A 20,991-nucleotide genomic window follows, 5' to 3' on the forward strand; every position below is an offset into this window, starting at 1 on the left:
GATTTACAGTTTTTCTAGTTTTCATTTTAAACATGTAATAATAATAATTGTAATTGTTAAAAGTTTTCACTCTTTTAATTAGGGTTTTAGAATTTTTCCTTTTTTTATTTACTGGATTTTAAAACTTTTTTATTTATGCGATTTTTAATTTTTCCATTTGTCTATATTTAATTTCTCAATTTTTTATTACAGCTTTTGGACTTTACATTTTTTCGATTGGGTTCGTTTTTTCTTCTTTCCAATTTTTCGATTAGTTGTTTTTTTTTCGATTTTGCTATTTTTCGTTTTTTCGATTTTCGACTTTTCAGTTTTTCCGAATTTTTAGTTTTTCGATATTTCAACTTTACGGACCAAGAAAATGAAAAATTGAAAAATGAAAACTGGAAGAGTTAAACGAACAAAAAAATTGAACAACTGAAAAATTTTAAAACAAAAAATTGAAAAAATTGTAAAATTAAAGAAAATAAAAACTGCAACGAAAAATTGCAAATCAAAATTTGAAGAGATGAAAAATTAAAGAATCGAAAAATTGAAAAATTTGGAAATTGAAGAAACAAAAAAAATTAAATTTGAAAAATCACAAATTGAAAAATTGAAGGAGCGACAAATTTAAAATATTGAAATTGAATTGGAGGACTCAAATGGAAAAATTGCAAAATCTAAAAAGTTGAAAAATTCAAAACTCGAAAAATTGCAAATCTAAATCTGAGGGAACGAGAAAAAAAATGAAAAATCGACAAAATGGAAAATCGAAAAAGTAGAAAATCGAAAAAAATGAATTAATCGAAAAATTGGGAAGAAGAAAAAACAAATCGAATCGAAAAAATGGAAAGCCTAAAAACTCTAAAATCGAAAAATTATGGAATGGTCAAAAATGTAAAATCAAAAACTGTAGCACTGAAACATTAAACAATTGAGAAATTAAATATAGACAAATGGAAAAATTAAAAATTAAAAAAATAAAATCGCATAAATAAAAAAGTTTTAAAATCCAGTTAATAAAAAATGGAAAAATTCTAAAACCGTTATTGAAAAAGGGAAAAATTTTAACAATTACAGTTATTATTATTATTGCATGTTTAAAATGAAAACTAGAAAAATTGTAAATCAAAAACTGAAGTATGAAACATAGAAGAATAGAGAAACTGAAAAATCTAAAATTCAAAAAACCAAAAATCAAAAAGTCCAAAAATTGAAAAATTGAAAAGTTGAAAAATTTCGCATTTTAAAAAAATTATGAATTTTTAAAAAATATTGGATTTTAGTTTTTTTTACAGCTCCTCGGAAAATGTACCAGAATTTTTTGAGGATTTTAATAGGATTTTTTCAACAATTTTTTTGAATATTTTCTAAGATTTTGAGATAGTTAAGACAATTTCGTTATCAAATCTTTTTTTCGAAACTTCAAAACTGTCAATTTTTCAAATATTTTTTTTACCACCTTTCAAGATTTCGAAATATTTAAAAGACTAGATTTTCAAGTAGAATTTTTCGAAAATTTTGACCCTTTTTTAGAAATCAAGCTATTTAAAAAAAATCCAAGCTAAATTTTTCGATACCCCTTCTGAGTTTTTTTATCGTTTTTCGAACAACTTGTTGAAGTTATTTTCGGCTTCATTTTTTCGAAAATTACAATTTTTTCAGAATCGATAAAATGAAAAATGATAATTCTCTAGAAATAAAAAAAAAAACATGTTCAAGTCAAATTTTTTAAAATGTTGGTCTTTTATTTATTTATTTTTTTTTCAGCTAGTCGGAATATATTTACCAGGATTTTTTGAGGATTTTAATACGATGTTTTCAACAAATATTTTGAATGTTTTCCAAGATCTTGAGATATTTAGACAATTTCATTTTTAAATCGATTTTTTTGGCAACTTTTCAAAACTGTCAATTTTTCAAATAATTTTTTGACCGCCTTTCGAAATTTCGAAACATTTAAAAGATTACATTTTCAAGTCGAATTTTCCGAAAATCTTGACCGTTTTTCGAGAAAAATTCAAATTTAAACCTCGTCGAAAACTATTTCCTAGAATTTTTTGAGGATTTCTGACGACTTTCCAAAAACATCAATTTTTAAATTAATTTTTTGGTCGTTTCCATAAATTTCGAGATATTTAAGACAATTTCATTTTCAAATTAAATTTGTCAAAATTCTTAGACGGAGACCACTTCCTATTGACGTTCCGGACTAATTTTTCGAAAAATTCAGTTTGAAAGTGGAATTTTTGAAATATGTGTCTCCAAACCTCAAAAATTCACGAGTTGAAAATTTTAGATTTTTGAAAAGTTGCATCGAAAAATTGAAAAATTAAAAATTGGCAACTCGTAAAATTGCAAATCAAAAACTTACAAAATCTAAAAATCTAAAATTGAAATTTGCAAAATCGAAAAACTGAAGACACGAAAATTTGAAAAAAGAAAAATTTACAAAATGTAAACTTTGAAAAATCGAACATACAATTGAAAAAATAAAGAAAATAAAAAATCCGGAACGAAAAACTGTAAACCGAAAAATTGTAATTCGAAATATTAAAAAAAAACGAAAGATTCAAAAATCAAAAAAAAATAATCGAAGAAATGGAAAGCTCAAAAATTGCAAAATCGAAAAATTATAGAGTGGTCAAAATTGTAAAATCGAAAAACTGTAACACTTACAGATTGAAAAATTGAAAAATACAATATAGACAAATGGAAAAATTCTAAAACCGTAAAACTGAAAAAGTGAAAAATTTTAACGATTCCAATTATTATTATTATTATGTTTAAAAAGAAAACTAGAAAAATTGTAAATCAACAACTGAAGCAATGAAGAATAGAGAAACTGAAAAATCTAAAATTGAAACAGAGAAAAATAAAAAAGGTCCAAAAATTGAAAAATTTTAAATTATAAAAAAAAAATTACAAAATCACAAAACCGAAAAATTTAAAAAACAAAGAAAACAAAAAACCGAGACGGGAAATTGCAAATCGAAAAATTGGAGAAATCAAAAATTAAAAAATCAAAAAATTGCAGAAATGAAAAATTAAAACATCGAAAAATGGAAAAATTAAGACAATTCGTAAAATTGCAAATCAAAAACTTACAAAATGTAAAAATTGAAGTTTGAAAAATCGAAAGACTGAAGACACGAAAATTTGAAAAAATAAAAAATTATAAAATCTAAACGTTGAGAAATCGAACACATAATTGAAAAAATAAAGAAAATAAAAATTCGAAACGAAAAGCTGTAAATCGAAAAATTGCAAATCGAAGTATCTAAAAGCGAATGATTAAAAATTAGAAGAAATTAATTAATCAAAAAATTTAAATATAGGCAAAAGGAAAAATCAAAAATTGAAAAAATTGTCCTTGCAAAAAAGAAAAATCATAAAATCACATCACAAAACCGAAAAATTGAAAAAATAAAGAAAACAAAAATCCGGAAAGAAAAACTGCAATTCAAAAAATTGAAGAAATAAAAAATTAAAAAATCGAAGACTCGAAAAATTAAAAATTGCTGACTCGTGAAATAGCAAATCAAAAAATTACAAAATCTAAAAATTGAAATTTGGAAAATCGAAAAACTGAAGAAACCATGATTTGAAAAATTTGAAAATGAAGAAATCGAAAAATTGTAAAAATAAAGAAGTCAGAATCCGGAACAAAAAACTGCAAATCGAAAACCTGAAGAAACGAAAAATTCAAGAACCGAAAAATTTTGGAAACAAAAACAAAGAAAATGAAAAATCGCAAAACGAAAAATTCTGTCGAAACAACCTTCGACCAATTTTTTAACCCAAAACACGTTCATTACCTGCACCTAAATGTTACCAGAGCACCTTCAAAAAAGTCCAAACACCCGCAATAACTTCTCATCAAAACTATCCGAAAAATTTTATATTAATCACCGTACTTAAGGTTAAAAGCGTGCTATCATTTCGTAATCTCGCAATTCTGAAGATTCTCTCAATCACCGACCTTGGAGGATAATCCGTTGCACCTAATTCCTAAGTGGCACGAATGTGCTCACAATTATTCTCAAATTAACATCATTTTGTGCACTTGACCCCCGAACTTGCGGCTAAATCGATACACAAAAAACACTAGAAACATCAACACGTATTTTCGACAATCGTGGTACGTCATTTCGATCTATACAATATTATGCAGAAGTGAAAGCACAAAGGTGACAGGTCAGCGATCACACGGAACAAGGATCTTAGAGGAGAGTTCCACGATAGGTCATCGAAGTTGATTTTTTTCAAGGTTGCGAATTCACCAACAATGTGAAGATTTGAAGGTGAAGAACGGATGATTAATCTGTTGCTTCATTGAAGAATTAAGGGTAGTGTGCTGAATACTTGTAATTATTGAGTGGTGTCCTTGCTAATTAAACTGATTTGCATTTGAGGCTGCTTCGATGGGTATTTAAGATGTTATCGACAAATTCGTTCTTGGTTTATTTGTTTATTTTCAGAATAACAATAAATCAAGTTTGTCAGACACTTCCATCCGCACCTTCTTTCTTATCCCACCATTGCACCTGTGCAGACCCGAAAACCTGGTAGGTGGTAAATCCAACCAAATGCACACCAACAACAACGAAAAACGCACTTTGCCAATGGGCGAAATCTTGTCCGTCGTAGGTACACAAAGCGACGATTTTGGTTTGAAGGTAACTGGTTAAGTCACCCCCCATGGTTGCCATTCCAGATATAGTACCAGCGAAATTCGGAGACACATCTAGGATGCTTAAAAGATACAGCAGCATGACTGCGTTTCCGAAAGGTTCGCATATGGTGAAAGTAACACTCGAGAGTACATGGTTGTAACCCCAAAACGACTGCGCCAGAAATAGTAACATCTGTACAAGAACCAAAATTCCAGACATGAGTTTTCTGGTTGTTGTTGCAGAGCACACTTTACGCTTGATTAGTTTATCGGCGCTGTAAAATACGAAAAAAGAAGTCAGGTGTGACCCTATAATAAAAATGGATAGTACCGAGTTATTGACTCGACAATCGTGACTATTTACCTAGGAATAGTGCGTTTATCAAAATACCGGTGATTTTGGCATCCATGTGAAGCACTTGGTTGATATAAGTAGGCATCTGGCTTAGAATCAGACTTGTGGAAAAAGAAGCACAACAGAAGGGTAAAATGCAGGCCCATACAGCCCCAGACGAAAGAATGTCCTTCCATGGGGTTTTCCTCGTCTCGGAAAAAAAAACTTTTTCTTTTAGTGCTTCCCGAATTTGGGTCTTTTCTATTTTCCGAATTGTTGGGTGTTCTTCGGGTGAATTATACACAAAGCAAAACCATGCGGTTGTCCAAATCCCCGACACCACTCCAATAAAGTAAAAAATGCCATCCCATTCTAGAATACTTATCAAGTACCCATATAAACCCAAAACTAACAATAAAAAAACAGCCACAACCGACAACTGCACTATAAGTTTGTACCCTTCATCTGTAGGCACCCATTTCTTAATAAGCGTAGGAATTGTCGGTAAATAAAAAGAAGCACTTATTCCTAAAACCAGTCTCGCACTCAAAGTTCCATAAAACCCCAAATAACACAACGTAGGTGTCAAAATTATAACACTAGTAGCTAAAGACATCGCAATGCCTAAGGTCATTCTAGGTCCATAGATTTCCGACAAGCGTCCAGCTGGAACTTTGAACAACAAATGTCCCCAGAAGAAACTACCCAAGATGTCGTTTTTTTGGCTTTCGTCCCAGTTGAAATTGGAAGAATTGTGAAGGGTAACCATTCTAGTTATGGTTATGGGCATGCTAGTTACAAACATGTGTTGCAAAAGGAAACCAGACATAATTATGGCTGATAAAGCCTGAGTGCATGATAATTCTGGAACAAGAGATTTTAATGTCGCGAAAATGTAAAACTTACTAGGCGAAATCATTGTCGTGCTGGAATGATGGTACGTTTGGTTTAAGTCACAATAACGATGCTAATTTATGTATCTGCGTATCATTAACATAAGCTGCGGAAATTATTTTAAAGTTTCTTTACGTAAAAATGTACAGTTTACTTTTTATAATTATGTAAAGCCGAACGATAATAATGTTGTAAATATCTAACATATACTCAAAATATTTTAAATACGCTTCTAAACAGGGAATTTTTTTCTTCGTCGTTGTATATTGTTAGCATTGTTTATTTTTTGTGTCGTTATCTTTGAAAGGAAGTCCCCGCTTTTATTTTATTAGTAAAGTCTTTTTACATTTTTGAACACTTTACATTTCTTTTACATGTATTAACCACCACTAAGTTGAAGTCCTCGAACAGGCAACAATTCGAGATTATTTCGCAGGGGGATTCATAAATCAATGTTTTGAGTAAAATATCAATAAAGAATACCAAATTAATTAAAAAAAATAGATTCATCTTTAAATATTATAGAATCTGAATAAATCTGAAGGAATTTGAAGAAGAAAGAATGTGAAAAAATCTGAAAGAGTCTGAAATAGTCTGAAAGAATCTAAATGAATCTGAAAGAACTCAAACGAATTTGAAAGAATATAAAAGTGTCTGAAAGGATCTGTAAAGATCTGAAAGGGTACGGAAAGATCTGAAAGGAAATAATTTGAGGGAAATGAAGAAATCTGACAGAATCTGGGAGAATCTGATGTAATCTTAAGGAAACTGAAGGAATCTGAAGGAATTTGAAAGAATTGGAAGACTGAAAAATTCTGAGACATTCTAAGAAATTCTGGGAGAATACGATTTGAGACAATATGAAAGAATCTAAAGGCGCCTGAAAGAATCTGAAAAAAATCTAAAACCTCTGAAGGTATTTGAAGAAATCTGAAGAAATCTAAAAAAATCTGAAAAAGTCTGAAAGGATCTGAAAGAGTCTGGAAAAATTTGAAAGAACTTAAACGAATCGAAAGAATCTGAAAGAGTCTCAAAGGATATGAAAAGATCTGAAAGGTTCTGAGAGGATCTGAAAGGTTCTGAGAGGATCTGAAAGGATGTGAAAGAATCTAAAAGAGTCTGAAGAAATCTGAGAGAAATGAAATAATGTGACGGAATCTAAAGGAATCTGAAGAAATTTGGAGAAATCTGAAGAAACCTGCAGAAATCGGAAAGAATCTGTAGGAATCTGAAAGAATTGAAAGACTGAAATAATCTGAGAGACCCTGAGATAACCTAGAGAATCTGATAGAATTCGAGACAGTATGAAAGAATCTAAAGGAATCTGAAAGAATCTGAAAAAATCTGAAAAAATGTGAAAGATTCTAAGGGCATCTCAAGGAAAAAGGATCTGAAAGAATGTGAAAAAATCTGAAAGAGTCTGAAATGTTCTGAAAGGATCTGAACGGATTTGAAAGGATATAAAAGGATCTGAAAAGATCTGAAATAATTTGAAAGAATCTGTGAGAATCTGAAGGAAACTGAAGGAATTTCAAGGAATCTGAAAGAGTGTGGAAGAATCTGAAGAAATCTGAAGGGATCTAATAGAATATGAAGGACTCTGAAGGAATCTAAAGGAATCTGACGGAATCTGAAGGAATCTGAAGGAATCTGAAGGAATCTGAAGGAATCTGAAGGAATCTGAAGGAATTTGAAGAAATCTGAAGAAATCTGCAGAAATCGGAAAGAATCTGTAGGAATCTGAAAGAATTGGAAGCCTAAAATAATCTGAGAGATTTTGAGAAAACCTGGAGAATCTGATAGAATTCGAGGCAATATGAAAGAATCTAAAGGAATCTGAAAGAATCTGAAAAAATCTGAAAAAATGTGAAAGATTCTAAGGGCATCTGAAGGAAAAAGGATCTGAAAGAATGTCAAAAAATCTGTGAGAATCTGAAGAAAACTGAAGGAATTTCAAGGAATCTGAAAGAGTCTGGAAGAATCTGAAGAAATCTGAAGGAATCTAAAAGAATGTGAAGGACTCTGAAGGAATCTAGGAATCTGAAGGAATCTGAAGGAATCTGAAGGAATCAGAAGGAATCTGAATAAATCTGAAGAAATCTGAAGAAATCTGAAATAGAAAGAATCTGAATGAATATGAAAAAATCCGAAAGAGTCTGAAAGAGTCTGAAAAAATCTGAAAGAATCTGAAAGAATCTGAAAGAGTCTGCAAAAATCTGAAGGAACCCATACGAATTTGAAAGTGTCTGATAGGATCTGAAAAGATCTGAAAGAATACGAAAAGATCTGAAAGGAAATAATTTGAGAGAAATGAAAAAATCTAACAGAATCTGGAAGAATCTGATGGAATCTGAAGGAAACTGAAGGAATCTGAAGAACCCAAAAATAATTTGAGGCAAATGAAGAAATCTGACAGAATCTGTGAGAATCTGTAGGAATCTGATGGAATCTGAACGATACTGAAGGAATCTACAGGAATCTGAAGGAAACTGAAGGAATCTGAAGGAATTTGAAAGAATTGGAAGACTGTAAAAATCTGAGAGATTTTAAGAAATTCTGGCTGAATGTGATTTGAGACAATATGGAAGAATCTGAATTCATCTGAAGCAATTTGAAAAAATCTGAAGGAGAAAGTATCTGAATGTGAAAGAACCTGAAAAAGTCTGAAAGGATCTGAAAGAATCTGGAAAAATTAGAAAGAACATAAACAAATCGAAAAAATCTGAAAGAGTCTGAAAGGATCTGAAAGGATCTGAAAAGATCTGAGAGGATCTGAAAGGATTTGAAAGAATCTGAAAGAGTCTGAAATAATCTGAGAGAATTGAAAAAATGTGACGGAATCTTAAGGAATCTGAAGAAATTTGGAGAAATCTGAAGAAATCTGCAGGATTCGGAAAGAATCTGTAGGAATCTGAAAGAATTGGAAGACTGAAATAATCTGAGATATGCTGAGAAAACCTGGAGAATCTGATAGAATTTGAGGCAGTATGAAAGAATCTAAAGGAATCTGAAAGAATCTGAAAGAATCTGAAAAAATCTGAAAGATTTTAAGGGCATCTGAAGGAAAAAGGATCCAAAAGAATGTGAAAAAATCTGAAAGAGTCTGAAAGAATCTGAAATAATCTGGAAAAATCTGAAAGAACCTAAACGAATTGAAGAATTCTGAAAGAGTCTGAAAGGATCTGAAAGGATTTGAAAGGATGTAAAAGGAGTTGAAAAGATCTGAAATAATTTGAGAGAATCTGTGAGAATCTGAAGGAAACTGAACGAATCTCAAGGAATCTGAAAGAGTCTGTAAGAATCTGAAGAAATCTGAAGGAATCTAAAAGAATGTGAAGGATTCTGAAGGAATCTAAAGGAATTTGAAGGAATTTGAAGAAATCTGCAAAAATCTGAAGGAACCCAAACGAATTTGAAAGAATCTGAAAGTGTCTGAAAGGGTACGGAAAGATCTGAAAGGAAATAATTTGAGGGAAATGAAAAAATCTAACAGAATCTGTGAGAATCTGATGGAATCTGAAGGAAACTGAAGGAATCTGAAGGAATCTTAAGGAATCTGAAGGAAACTGAAGGAATTTAAAGAAATCTGCAAAAATCTGAAGGAACCCAAACGAATTTGAAAGAATCTGAAAGCGTCTGAAAGGATCTGAAAAGATCTGAAACGAATAATTTGAGGGAAATGAAAAAATCTAACAGAATCTGTGAGAATTTGATGGAATCAGAAGGAATCTGAAGGAATCTGAAGGAAACTGAAGGAATTTGAAAGAATTGGAAGACTGAAAAAATCTGAGAGTTTCTAAGAAATTCTGGAGGAATATGATTTGAGACAATATGAAAGAATCTAAAGGAGCCTGAAAAAATCTGAAAAAAATCTAAAACCTCTGGAGGCATCTGAAGGAATCTGAAGGAATTGGAAGACTGAAATAATCTGAAAGACTCTGAGAAAACCTGGAGAATCTGATAGAATTCGAGACAGTATGAAAGAATCTAAAGGAATCTGAAAGAATCTGAAAAAATCTGAAAAAATGTGAAAGATTCTAAGGGCATCTAAAGGAAAAGGGATCTGAAAGAATGTGAAAAAATCTGAAAGAGTCTGAAAGGATCTGAAAGGATTTGAAAGGATATAAAAGGATCTGAAAAGATCTAAAATAATTTGAGGGAATCTGTGTGAATCTGAAGGAAACTGAAGGAATTTCAAGGAATTTGAAAGAGTCTGGAATTATTTAAGGAAATCTGAAGGAATCTAAAAGAATGTGAAGGATTCTGAAGGAATCTAAAGGAATCTAAAGGAATCTGAAGGAATTTAAAGAAATCTGCAAAAATCTGAAGGAACCCAAACGAATTTGAAAGAATCTGAAATCGTCTGAAAGGATCTGAAAAGATCTGAAAGGAAATAATTTGAGGGAAAGGAAAATATCTAACAGAATCTGTGAGAATTTGATGGAATATGAAGGAAACTGAAGGAATCTAAAGGAATCTGAAGGAATCTTAAGGAATCTGATCGAATCTGAAGGAATTTGAAAGAACTGGAAGAGTGAAAAAATCTGAGAGATTCTAAGAAATTCTGGAGGAATATGATTTGAAATAATATGGAAGAATCTAAAGGAGCCTGAAAAAATCTGCAAAAATCTAAAACCTCTGGAGGCATCTGAAGGAATCTGAAGAAATCTGAAGGAGAAAGTATCTCAAAGAATGTGAAAGAACTTGAAAAAGACTGAAAGGATCTGAAAGAGTCTAGAAAAATTTGAAAGAACCTAAACGAATGGAAAGAATCTGAAAGAATCTGAAAGAGTCTGAAAGGATCTGAAAAAATCTGAGAGGATTTGAAAGAATCTGAAAAAGTCTGAAATAATTTGAGAGAAATGAAAAAATGTGACGGAATCGAAAGGAATCTGAAGAAATTTGGAAAAATTTGAAGAAATTTGCAGGAATCGGAAAGAATCTGTAGGAATCTGAGAGAATTGGAAGACTGAAATAATCTGGGAGATTCAGAGAAAACCTGCAGTATCTGATAGAATTTGAGGCAGTGTGAAAGAATCTAAAGGAATCTGAAGAATCTGAATAAAATCTGAAAGAATCTGAGGACATCTGAAGGAAAAAGGATCAAATGTGAAAAAGTCTGAAAGAGTCTGAAAGAATCTGAAATAGTCTGGAAAAATCTGAAAACCTAAACGAATTGAAAAGTTCTGAAAGAGTATGAAAGGATCTAAAAGGATTTGAAAGGATGTAAAAGGATCTGAAAAGATCTGAAATAATTTGAGAGAATCTGTGAGAATCTGAAGGAAACTGAAGGAATCTAAAGGAATCTGCAAGAATCTGAAAAAATATGAAAAAATCTGAAAGAATCCAAGCGAATTTGAAAGAAACTGAAAGTGTTAGAAAGGATATGAAAGGATCTGAAAGGACCTGAAATAATTTGAGGGAAATGAAAGAATTTGACAGAAAGTGTGAGTATCTGATGGAATATGAAGGAAACTGAAGGACTCTCAAGAAATCTGAAAGAGTCTGTGAGAACCTGAAGAAATCTGAAGGTATCTAAAAGAATGTGAAGGACTCTGAAAAAAACTAAAGGAATCTGGAGGAATCAGAAGGAATTTGAAGAAATTTGAAGAAATTTGAAGGAGAAAGAATGTGAAAAAAACCGAAACAGTGAAAGAGTCTGTGAGAATCTGAAGGAACCCAAACGAATTTGAAAGAATCTGAAAGTGTCTGAAAGGATCAGGGAAAGGTCTGAAAGGATACGAAAAGAATTGAAAGGAAATAATTTGAGAGAATCTGTGAGAATCTGAAGGAAACTGAAGGAATCTAAAGGAATCTACAAGAATCTGAAAAAAATCTAAGACATCTGAAGGCATCTGAAGAAATCTGAATGAATCTGAAAAAATCTGAAGGAGGAAGTATCCGAAGGAATCTGAAAGAATTGGAAGTCTAAAATAATCTGATATATTCTGAGAAAATCTGAGAGAATCTGAAGACATCTGAATGAGAAAGAATCTGAAAAAATGTGAAAAAATCTGAAAGCGACTGAAAAAATCTGAAAGAACCCAAGCGAAAGGACCTGAAATAATTTGAAGGAAATGAAAGAATTTGACAGAAAGTGTGAGTATCTGATGGAATCTGAAGAAAACTGAAGGAATCTCAAGAAATCTGAAAGAGTCTGTAAGAATCTGAAGAAATCTGAAGGAATCTAAAAGAATGTGAAGAATTTTGAAAGAATCTAAAGGAATTTGAAGGAATTTGAGGAAATCTGAAGAAATTCGAAGGAGAAAGAATCTGAAAGAATGTGAAAAAATCCGAAAGAGTCTGAAATAATCTCAAAGAATCTGAAAGAGTCTGCGAAAATCTGAAGGAACCCAAACGAATTTGAAAGAATCTGAAAGTGTCTGAAAGGATCATGAAAAGATCTGAAAGGATACGAGAAGATCTGAAAGGAAATAATTTGAGCGAAATGACAAAACCTAACAGAATCTGTGAGAATCTGACGGAATCTGAAAAAACTGAAGGAATCTGAAGAAATCTGAAGGAAACTAAAGGAATATGAAAGAATCTGAAAGAATGTGAAGGAATCTGAAGGAATTTAAAAGAATTGGAAGACAGAAATAATCTGAGAGATTCTAAGAAAATCCGTTAGAATGTGATTATACACAATATGAAAGAGTCTAAAGGAATCTGAAAGAATCTGAAAAATTGTGAAAATAAAGAAAATAATAACCCATACACAAAAAATTGCAAATCGAAAATTTAAATAAGTTAATGAAATATTAGAAAATTAACAATTGAAATGTGAAGAAATTTTAAATTAAAACAAGAAAAATGAAAAATTGAAAAATCGCAAATCGAAAAACTGAAATGAAAGTTTGAAAACAAACAAAAAAAATTCATAAAATGGAAACATTTAAAAACTTAAAAATTGTGAAAATTAAAAAAAATAAAAAACCGAAACGAGAAATTTAAAATTGAAAAATCGTGATGATGCAAATCGAAAAATTGCAAAATCAAAAAAATTGAAACATCCAAAAGTTGGAAAATAGGTAAATTGATAAATTTAAAATCGAAACAAAAATTTGAATAAATGAAAGATTAAAGAAGAGAAAATTTGAACAATCGAGAAATTTTAAAACGAAAATCTGCAAAATCTAAAAATTAAAAAACAAAAACGGAAATTGAGAAACTAAAAAATTTAAACGTGAAATGTCGAAAAATTACAAATCGAAAAACAGAAGAAACTAATCTTATAAAATAATTGTTCTAATTTTATTTGATTTTGAAACATATGCTTGATGTTCTTTCGTCTCTCGTAAATTCTACACGAGTACGCATTTTATTTTCACCACCAACAAAAAGAACTTTCTTTGTTCTAGTCCCAATTGTGCATCTAACATCTGAGCGGTGTTGATTCAGGCCAGTCGATCATTTCTAGTGATCATAAATTGCTACAAATCATTAATTGCCAAAGTAGTCTCTCAAAAAATGCGTTATTTACGCCGACTCCCAGCCGCTCTAACGCATTACGTCCATAAATACCAGCCTTATTATGCCCCATTCTTACACAATTGATCGGCGAAAGTACTCATCAGTACCCACTTATTACCATTTTTCGATAATAAACGTTCCTCGCCGTTTCTAATTATCAAGACAAAGATTTATACCGAGATTACAATGATCTAAAACTCCTGCACTTGGTTAAAAGACGATTTGATATCGTGCACGATCCTCGGTCACGTCCAGTACTGCACCGAAAGGTTCCTATAATTAAATGATTAATCGAGCTGTCCCAAAGTGCCCAGCAGATGGTCTACTTGTCCACGCTTCCTCTATTTTTATTAGATTTTCGTGGATTGCGCAAGCTGTAGATGTCCAAACACGTCAAAATGTAATTACACCCGGAATTGTAATAAGTAGTTCAAATATAAATCTTTGATCTTTGATAATGATGCTGGTTGCTTGACCTTTCGGTGCATGTTGTCTTTGCCTGAAGACTTCCTGAAAGTAGTACTAATAGACGAACGAATCGATCATATTACAGTCGGGTTAATTTGGGTTTGTTCCGGATGGATTCGTGATTTAAACTGACGAGGTTTGTTTAGTTAGACGGTTTGAATTGGTTTTCGATTTTTTTACCTGCTTTTTTCACTTCTGTTAATTAATTGGACTTCAAGTGTTTTGAAGATGTATCCAACAAAAGGATGCGAAAACTTTCACTAGCTTAAGTCGGAGGAGTAAAAAATAAATGTTGCTTTAATTTTCCGAAATAACTGCTTTGAAAATTTTTGGGTTCATATCTTGGCTCAGTTGATCTGCCTTTTGAAGGTACTGTGTACCGAAACACGTGTAGAATTGAAAATAGTTCTAAAAATAAATTATTATACACAGATTCGTTTAAGTTCTTTCAAATTCTTTCAAATTTTTTCAAACTCTCCGATTTTTTCAGATTCCTTCAGATTTCTTCAGATATCTTCAGATTTCCTTAGATTTTTTCAGATTTCCTCAGATTTCTTCAGGTTTCTTCCGATTTCTTCAGAGTTCTTCAGATTTCTTCAGATTTCTGCAGATTTTTTCAGATTTCTTCAAATTTTTTCAAATTTCTTTAGACTCTTTCATATTGTGTCACATTCTAACAGATTTTCTTAGAATCTCCCAGATTATTTCTGTATTCCAATTCTTTCAAAATTTCTTTAGATTGCTTCACATTCTTTCAGATTTCTTCACATTCTTTCAGTTTCTTACAGATTCTTACAGATTCTTTCAGATTCCTTCATATTCCTTCAGTTTCCTTTAGATTCCATCAGATTCCTTCAGATTCCTTCAGTTTCCTTCAGATTCCATCAGATTCTCACAGATTCTGTTAGATTTTTTCATTTCCCTCAAAGTATTTTCTTTCAGATCTTTTCGTATCCTTTCAGATCTTTTCATGATCCTTTCAGACATGTTTAGATTCTTTCAAATTCGTTTGGGTTCCTTCAGATTTTCTTAAAATCTCCCAGATTATTTCTGTATTCCAATTCTTTCAAAATTTCTTTAGATTGCTTCAAATTCTTTCAGATTTCTTCACATTCTTTCAGATTCTTACAGATTCTTTTAGATTCCTTCATATTCCTTCAGTTTCCTTCAGATTCCATCAGATTCCTTCAGATTCCTTCAGTTTCTTCAGTTTCCTTCAGATTCCATCAGATTCTCCCAGATTCTGTTAGATTTTTTCATTTCCCTCAAAGTATTTCCTTTCAGATCTTTTCGTATCCTTTCAGATCTTTTCATGATCCTTTCAGACACTTTCAGATTCTTTCAAATTCGTTTGGGTTCCTTCAGATTTTCGCAGACTCTTTCAGATTCTTTTAGATTCTTTCAGACTCTTTCGGATTTTTTCACATTCTTTCAAATTCTTTCTCCTTCAAATTTCTTCAGATTTCTTCGAATTCCTTCCGATTCCTTCAGATTCCTTTAGATTCTTTCAGAGTCCTTCACATTCTTTTAGATTCCTTCAGATTTCTTCACATTCTTACAGACTCTTTCAGATTCCTTGAGATTCCTTGAGATTCCTTCAGATACTCACAGTTTCTGTCAAATTCTTTCATTTCCCCCAAATTATTTCAGGTCCTTTCAGATCCTTTCATATCCTTTCTAACACTTTCAGTTTCTTTCAAATTCGCTTGGATTCTTTCAGATTTTTTCAGACGCTTTCAGATTTTTTCACATTCTTTCAGATTCTTAATTTTTGAATGTCTCGATATTTAATTTTTCAATTTTACGATTTTCCAATGTTACGATTTTTGAACTTCAACCATTTTGAAGATTCTGTAATTTTTTGATTTTACAATTTGTGGGTTTCCCAATTTTTCGATGAGATTCGTTTTTTCTTTCCAGTTTTTGGATACACAATTTTGTTTTTGATTTTTCAACTTTTCGAATCAAAAAAGTGGAAAAATTCCAAAACTGTAAAAATGAAAAATCAAAAATGAAAAACGAAAAACTATAAAATGAAAACTTAAAAAAATCTACAAATTGTAAATGAATAACTTGAAAAATTGAAAACTGAAAAACTGAAAAATCAAAAAATGGAAAATTGTAATATCGAAAAATTGGGAAATTGAAAAAACAAATACTGTAGAATCAAAATATTGAAAATCAAAGAAATTGAAAAACCGGATTTGAGAAAACCAAAAATTACAAAATCGAAAATGTTAAAATTGGAAAATCGAGAAATTGAAAAATCTGAGATTGAAAATTTTAAGAAATAATGAATAAATGACAAATTACAAAATCTAAAAAAACATTGAAAAAATAAAGGAAATGAAAAAATGAAAGATTGTGATATAAAATCGAGAAAATGAAAATTAAGAAATCGGATAAATGAAAAATTCAAAATTAAGAACTTAAAAAATTGAGTAAAAAAAAATGGAAAAATCGAAAAACAAATTAAGAAATGAGAAACTGAAAAATCAAAAAATGAAAAATTTGAAAGTTGAAACATTAAAAAATTGAAAAAATAAAGTTGCTAAACTTAAGCATTGAAAAATGGAAAAACTGAAAAATGAAAGGAAACAACGAAACGAAAAATTGTGATCTAAAATCGAGAAAATGAAAACTAAAAATCAAGAACTTGATAAATTAGTAAAAAAATTAAAAACTGAGTAAACAAAATGAAGAAATGAAAAAGAAAATTTTAAAATGAGAAACTGAAAACTCAAAAAACGAAAAATTGTAATATTGGAAAATTGTTAAATTGAAAAAACAAATACTGTAGAATCAAAATATTGAAAATTCAAGAAATTAGAAAAACGGATTTGAGAAAACCACAAATTACAAAATTGAAAATATGTATTAAAATTGGAAAATGGAGGAATTGAAAAATCTAACATTGAAAATTTGAAAAAATAATGAATAAATCACAAATTACAAAATCGAAAGAAACATTGAAAAAATAAAGGAAATGAGAAAATGAAAAATTGTAACATAAAATCGAGAAAATGGAAAATTAAAATTAGAACATAAAAAATTGAGTAAAGAAAAAATTGAGAAGTTGAAAAACAAATCAGAAGATGAAAAATCATAATATCGAAACATTGTAAAATTAAAGAAATTGGAAAACCGGGTCTGAAAAAACCAAATATTACAAAACTGAAAATTTTAAAATTGGAAAGTCTAAAATTGAAAATTTGAGGAAATAATGAATAAATAAAAAATTATAAAATCGAAAGGAATATTGAAAAAATAAAGGATAACAAAAACGATAAATTGTGAGTTAAATAGAGAAAATGAAAATTAAAAAATAGGAAAAATCAAAAACTTAAAAACTGAGTACATAAAAGAATGAAATTGAAAAAATCAAAAACTGAGAAACTGAAAAATCAAAAAATGGAAAATTGTAATATCCAAAAATTTCAAATTGAATTGTTGAAGAAACGAAAAAATTAAAAATTTGAAAGTTGAAAAATTAAAAAATTTAAAAAACAAAGTTGCTAGACCAAAACATTGAAACATGGAAAAATTAAAGAAAATGACAAAACGAAAAATTGTGAGAAAATGAAAACTAAAAATCAAGAACTTGAAAAGTGTGTAAAAAATGAAAAGCTAAGTAAAAAAAATGAAAAACTGAGAAAGAAAATTTTATAATAAGGAACTGAAAACTCAAAAAACGAAAAATTGTAATATCGAACAATTGTTAAATTGAAAAAACAAATACTGTAATATAAAAATATTGCATATTAAAGAAATTGTAAAACTGGATTTGGGAAAACCAAAAATTACTAAACTGAAAATGTTAAAATTGGCAAATCGAGGAATTGAAAAATCTAAGATTGAAAATTTGAAGAAATAATGAATAAATCACAAATTACAAAATCAAAAGAAACATTGAAAAAATAAAGGAAATGACAAAATGAAAAATTGTAACATAAAATCGAGAAAATGGAAAATTAAAATTAAGAATATAAAAAATTGAGAAATTGAAAAACAAATCAAAAAATGAAGAATCATAATATCGAAACATTGTAAAATTAAAGAAATTGGAAAACCGCGTCTGAAAAAACCAAATATTACAAAACTGAAAATTTCAAAATTGGAAAATCGAGAAATTGGAAAGTCTAAAATTAAAAATTTGAGGAAATAATGAATAACTAAAAAATTATAAGATCGAAAGGAATATTGAAAAAATGAAGGAAAACAAAAACGATAAATTGTGATTTAAAATGGATATCAAAATTAAAAAATAGGAAAAATCAAAAATAAAAATCAAAAACTTAAAAACTGAGTAAATAAAAGAATGAAATTCAAAAAATCAAAAACTGAGAAACTGAAAAATCAAAAAATGGAAAATTGTAATATCCAAAAATTTCAAAATTGAATAGTTGAAGAAACGAAAAAATAAAAAATTTGAAAGTTGAAAAATTAAAAAATTTAAAAAACAAAGTTGCTAAACCAAAACATTGAAAAATGGAAAAATTAAAGAAAATGACAAAACGAAAAATTGTGATCTAAATTTGAGAAAATGAAAACTAAAAGTCAAGAACTTGAAAATTGAGCAAAAAATGAAAAGCTAAGTAAAAAAATTGAAAAACTGAGAAAGAAAATTTTAAAATAAGGAACTGAAAACTCAAAAAACGAAAAATTGTAATATCGAAAAACTGTTAAATTGAAAAAACAAATACTGTAATATAAAAATATTGAATATTAAAGAAATAGGAAAACTGGATTTGAGAAAACCAAAAATTACAAAACTGAAAATGTTAAAATTGGAAAGTCGAGGAATTGAAAAATCTAAGATTGAAAATTTGAAGAAATAATGAATAAATCACAAATTACAAAATCGAAAGAAACATTGAAAAAATAAAGGAAATGAAAAAATGAAACATTTTGATATAAAATCGGGAAAATTAAAATCAAGAAATCGAAAAAATGAAAAATTAAAATTAAGAACACAAAAAAATGGGGTAAAGAAAAAATTGAAAATTCGAATAACAAATTAAAAAGTGAGAAACTGAAAAATCAAAAAAGAAAAATTGCAATATCGAAACATTGTAGAATTAAGAAATTTGGAAAACCGGATTTGAAAAACCCAAAAATTACAAAATTGAAAATTTTAAATTGGAAAATCGAGGAATTGAAACACTAAAATTGAAAATTTGAAGAAATAATGATTAAATAAAATATTATAAAATCGAAAGGAGCATTATAAAAATAAAAGAAAACGAAAAAGATAAATTATGATATTAAATAGAGAAAATAAAAATTTAAACATCGAAAAAATAAAGTTGCTAAACCAAAATATTGAAAAATGGAAAAATTGAAAAATTAAAGAAAATGACAAAACGAAAAATTGTGCTCTAAATTTGAGAAAATGAAAACTAAAAATCAAGAACTTGAAAAATTGAGTAAAAATTGAAAAACTGAGAAAGAAAATTTTAAAATACGAAACTGAAAACTCAAAAAACGAAAAATTGTAATATCGAAAAACTGTTAAATTGGAAAAACAAATACTGTAATATAAAGATATTGGATATTAAAGAAATTGGAAAACTGGATTTGAGAAAACCAAAACTTACAAAACTGAAAATGTTAAAATTGGAAAATCGAGAAATTGAAAAATCTAAGATTGAAAATTTGAAGAAATAATGAATAAATCGCAAATTACAATATCTAAAGAAACATTGAAAAAATAAAGGAAATGAAAAAATGAAACATTTTGATATAAAATCGGGAAAATGAAAATTAAGAAATCGGAAAAATGAAAAATTAAAATAAAGAACACAAAAAAATGGGGTAAAGAAAACATTGAAAAGTCGAAAAACAAATTAAAAAGTGAAAAACTGAAAAATCAAAAAATGAAACATTGTAAAATTAAGGAAATTAGAAAACCGGATTTGAAAAACCCAAAAATTACAAAATTGAAAATTTTAAATTGGAAAATCGAAGAATTGAAGCACTAAAATTGAAAATTTGAAGAAATAATGATTAAATAAAATATTATAAAATCGAAAGGAGCATTGAAAAGATAAAAGAAAACTAAAAAGATAAATTATGATATAAAATGGAGAAAATGAAAATTTAAAAATCGAAAAAATCACAAATAAAAATCAAAAACTTAAAAACTGAGTAAACAAAAAATTGAAATTCGAAAAATTAAAAACTGAGAAACTGAAAAATTGCAAAAATTGAAAATTGAAAATGTAAAATTGGAAAATCGAGGAATTAAACATTCTAAAATTAAAAATTTGAAAAAAAAATTATAAAATTGAAAGAAAAAATTTAAATCATCTTGTGCAACAAAATCAGTAAATTCAAGATCTCAATAAAAATTAATTTTACGTAAAGTTACTTAAGTTCTTTATATTGTCTTAACACTCATTTCGTGGTTGGAATCAGGTTCAGTTTGATTTATTTCTTCATGTCATTAAGTTATTGTTTCCATTTCCGCTAAATTCCACCTGGCGCTCCTTCTTTTTATTATGTAGCATTAATACGACAATTTTCCTCAGGTTATTAAAAACACATCAAATTATGTAAGTCGTAAAGCACAATAAAATCTAAAAGTAAAATACTCTATCGCCTCACAATATCGTGGAAATGGAAACTAAAATCGTGCTAAAACTGACAAAACGAGTCACAGCCTTGACTAAACACCACGCCGTGTACGTCCTCATAGAAAGTATGTACTCCGCAAAAACATTAGTCGTACATGCATATTTCTCATTTTTGCTCTTTTAAGCGTCTTACATAACTCAAGCGAGCCATCCTCACAAAAAAGGTCCTTGTTACAGATTTCTTCCTCAAAGTAAATGTCAACGGCGTCAAAATAATTTGAGTGTGTTCACAGCGACCTTACTCGTTCGAAATTCCACAACCGAAACGGAAACAACTCTCCTGAATTTTCTTTACCTCTGTTACACAACCCATTCAAGTTTTTTGTCTGGGAACGCTCAAACGATTTCCTTAATCCATTACAACACCGGGAAAATTCTCAAGTCCATGAACGAAAAACTCGTTTACAAATCAGAACAGGATTCGTGTCATTCATGGTAATTATTTAGCTTCGTAAATGGCTAATCCACGATGAGTTCTCTTATGTTACTTCGATCAGGTCAAGGAATACATGAGAATAGAAGCTCCACAATCA

General features: G+C 29.2%; 2 protein-coding genes across 2 annotated transcripts in view; both read right to left on the bottom strand.

The window, feature by feature from the left end:
- LOC135125118 (mucin-2) overlaps positions 1–20,991 on the bottom strand; it is a 65,016-nt gene that overhangs the window by 27,697 nt on the left and 16,328 nt on the right. The gene's annotated exons all lie outside the window — the stretch shown is intronic.
- Positions 4,482–5,907, bottom strand: LOC135125495 (putative inorganic phosphate cotransporter). Its single transcript, XM_064051155.1, has 3 exons — positions 5,895–5,907; positions 5,019–5,852; positions 4,482–4,963 (listed from the first exon to the last, which is right to left on the bottom strand). The coding sequence occupies exons 1-3, from the start codon at positions 5,905–5,907 to the stop codon at positions 4,482–4,484; spliced, it is 1,329 nt and encodes a 442-aa protein (XP_063907225.1).

Source organism: Zophobas morio, unplaced genomic scaffold (assembly GCF_036711695.1).
Source record: "Zophobas morio isolate AGI-343-1 ecotype UQ-CSIRO unplaced genomic scaffold, CSIRO_AGI_Zmor_V1 ptg000008l, whole genome shotgun sequence".
NCBI lineage: Eukaryota > Metazoa > Arthropoda > Insecta > Coleoptera > Tenebrionidae > Zophobas > Zophobas morio.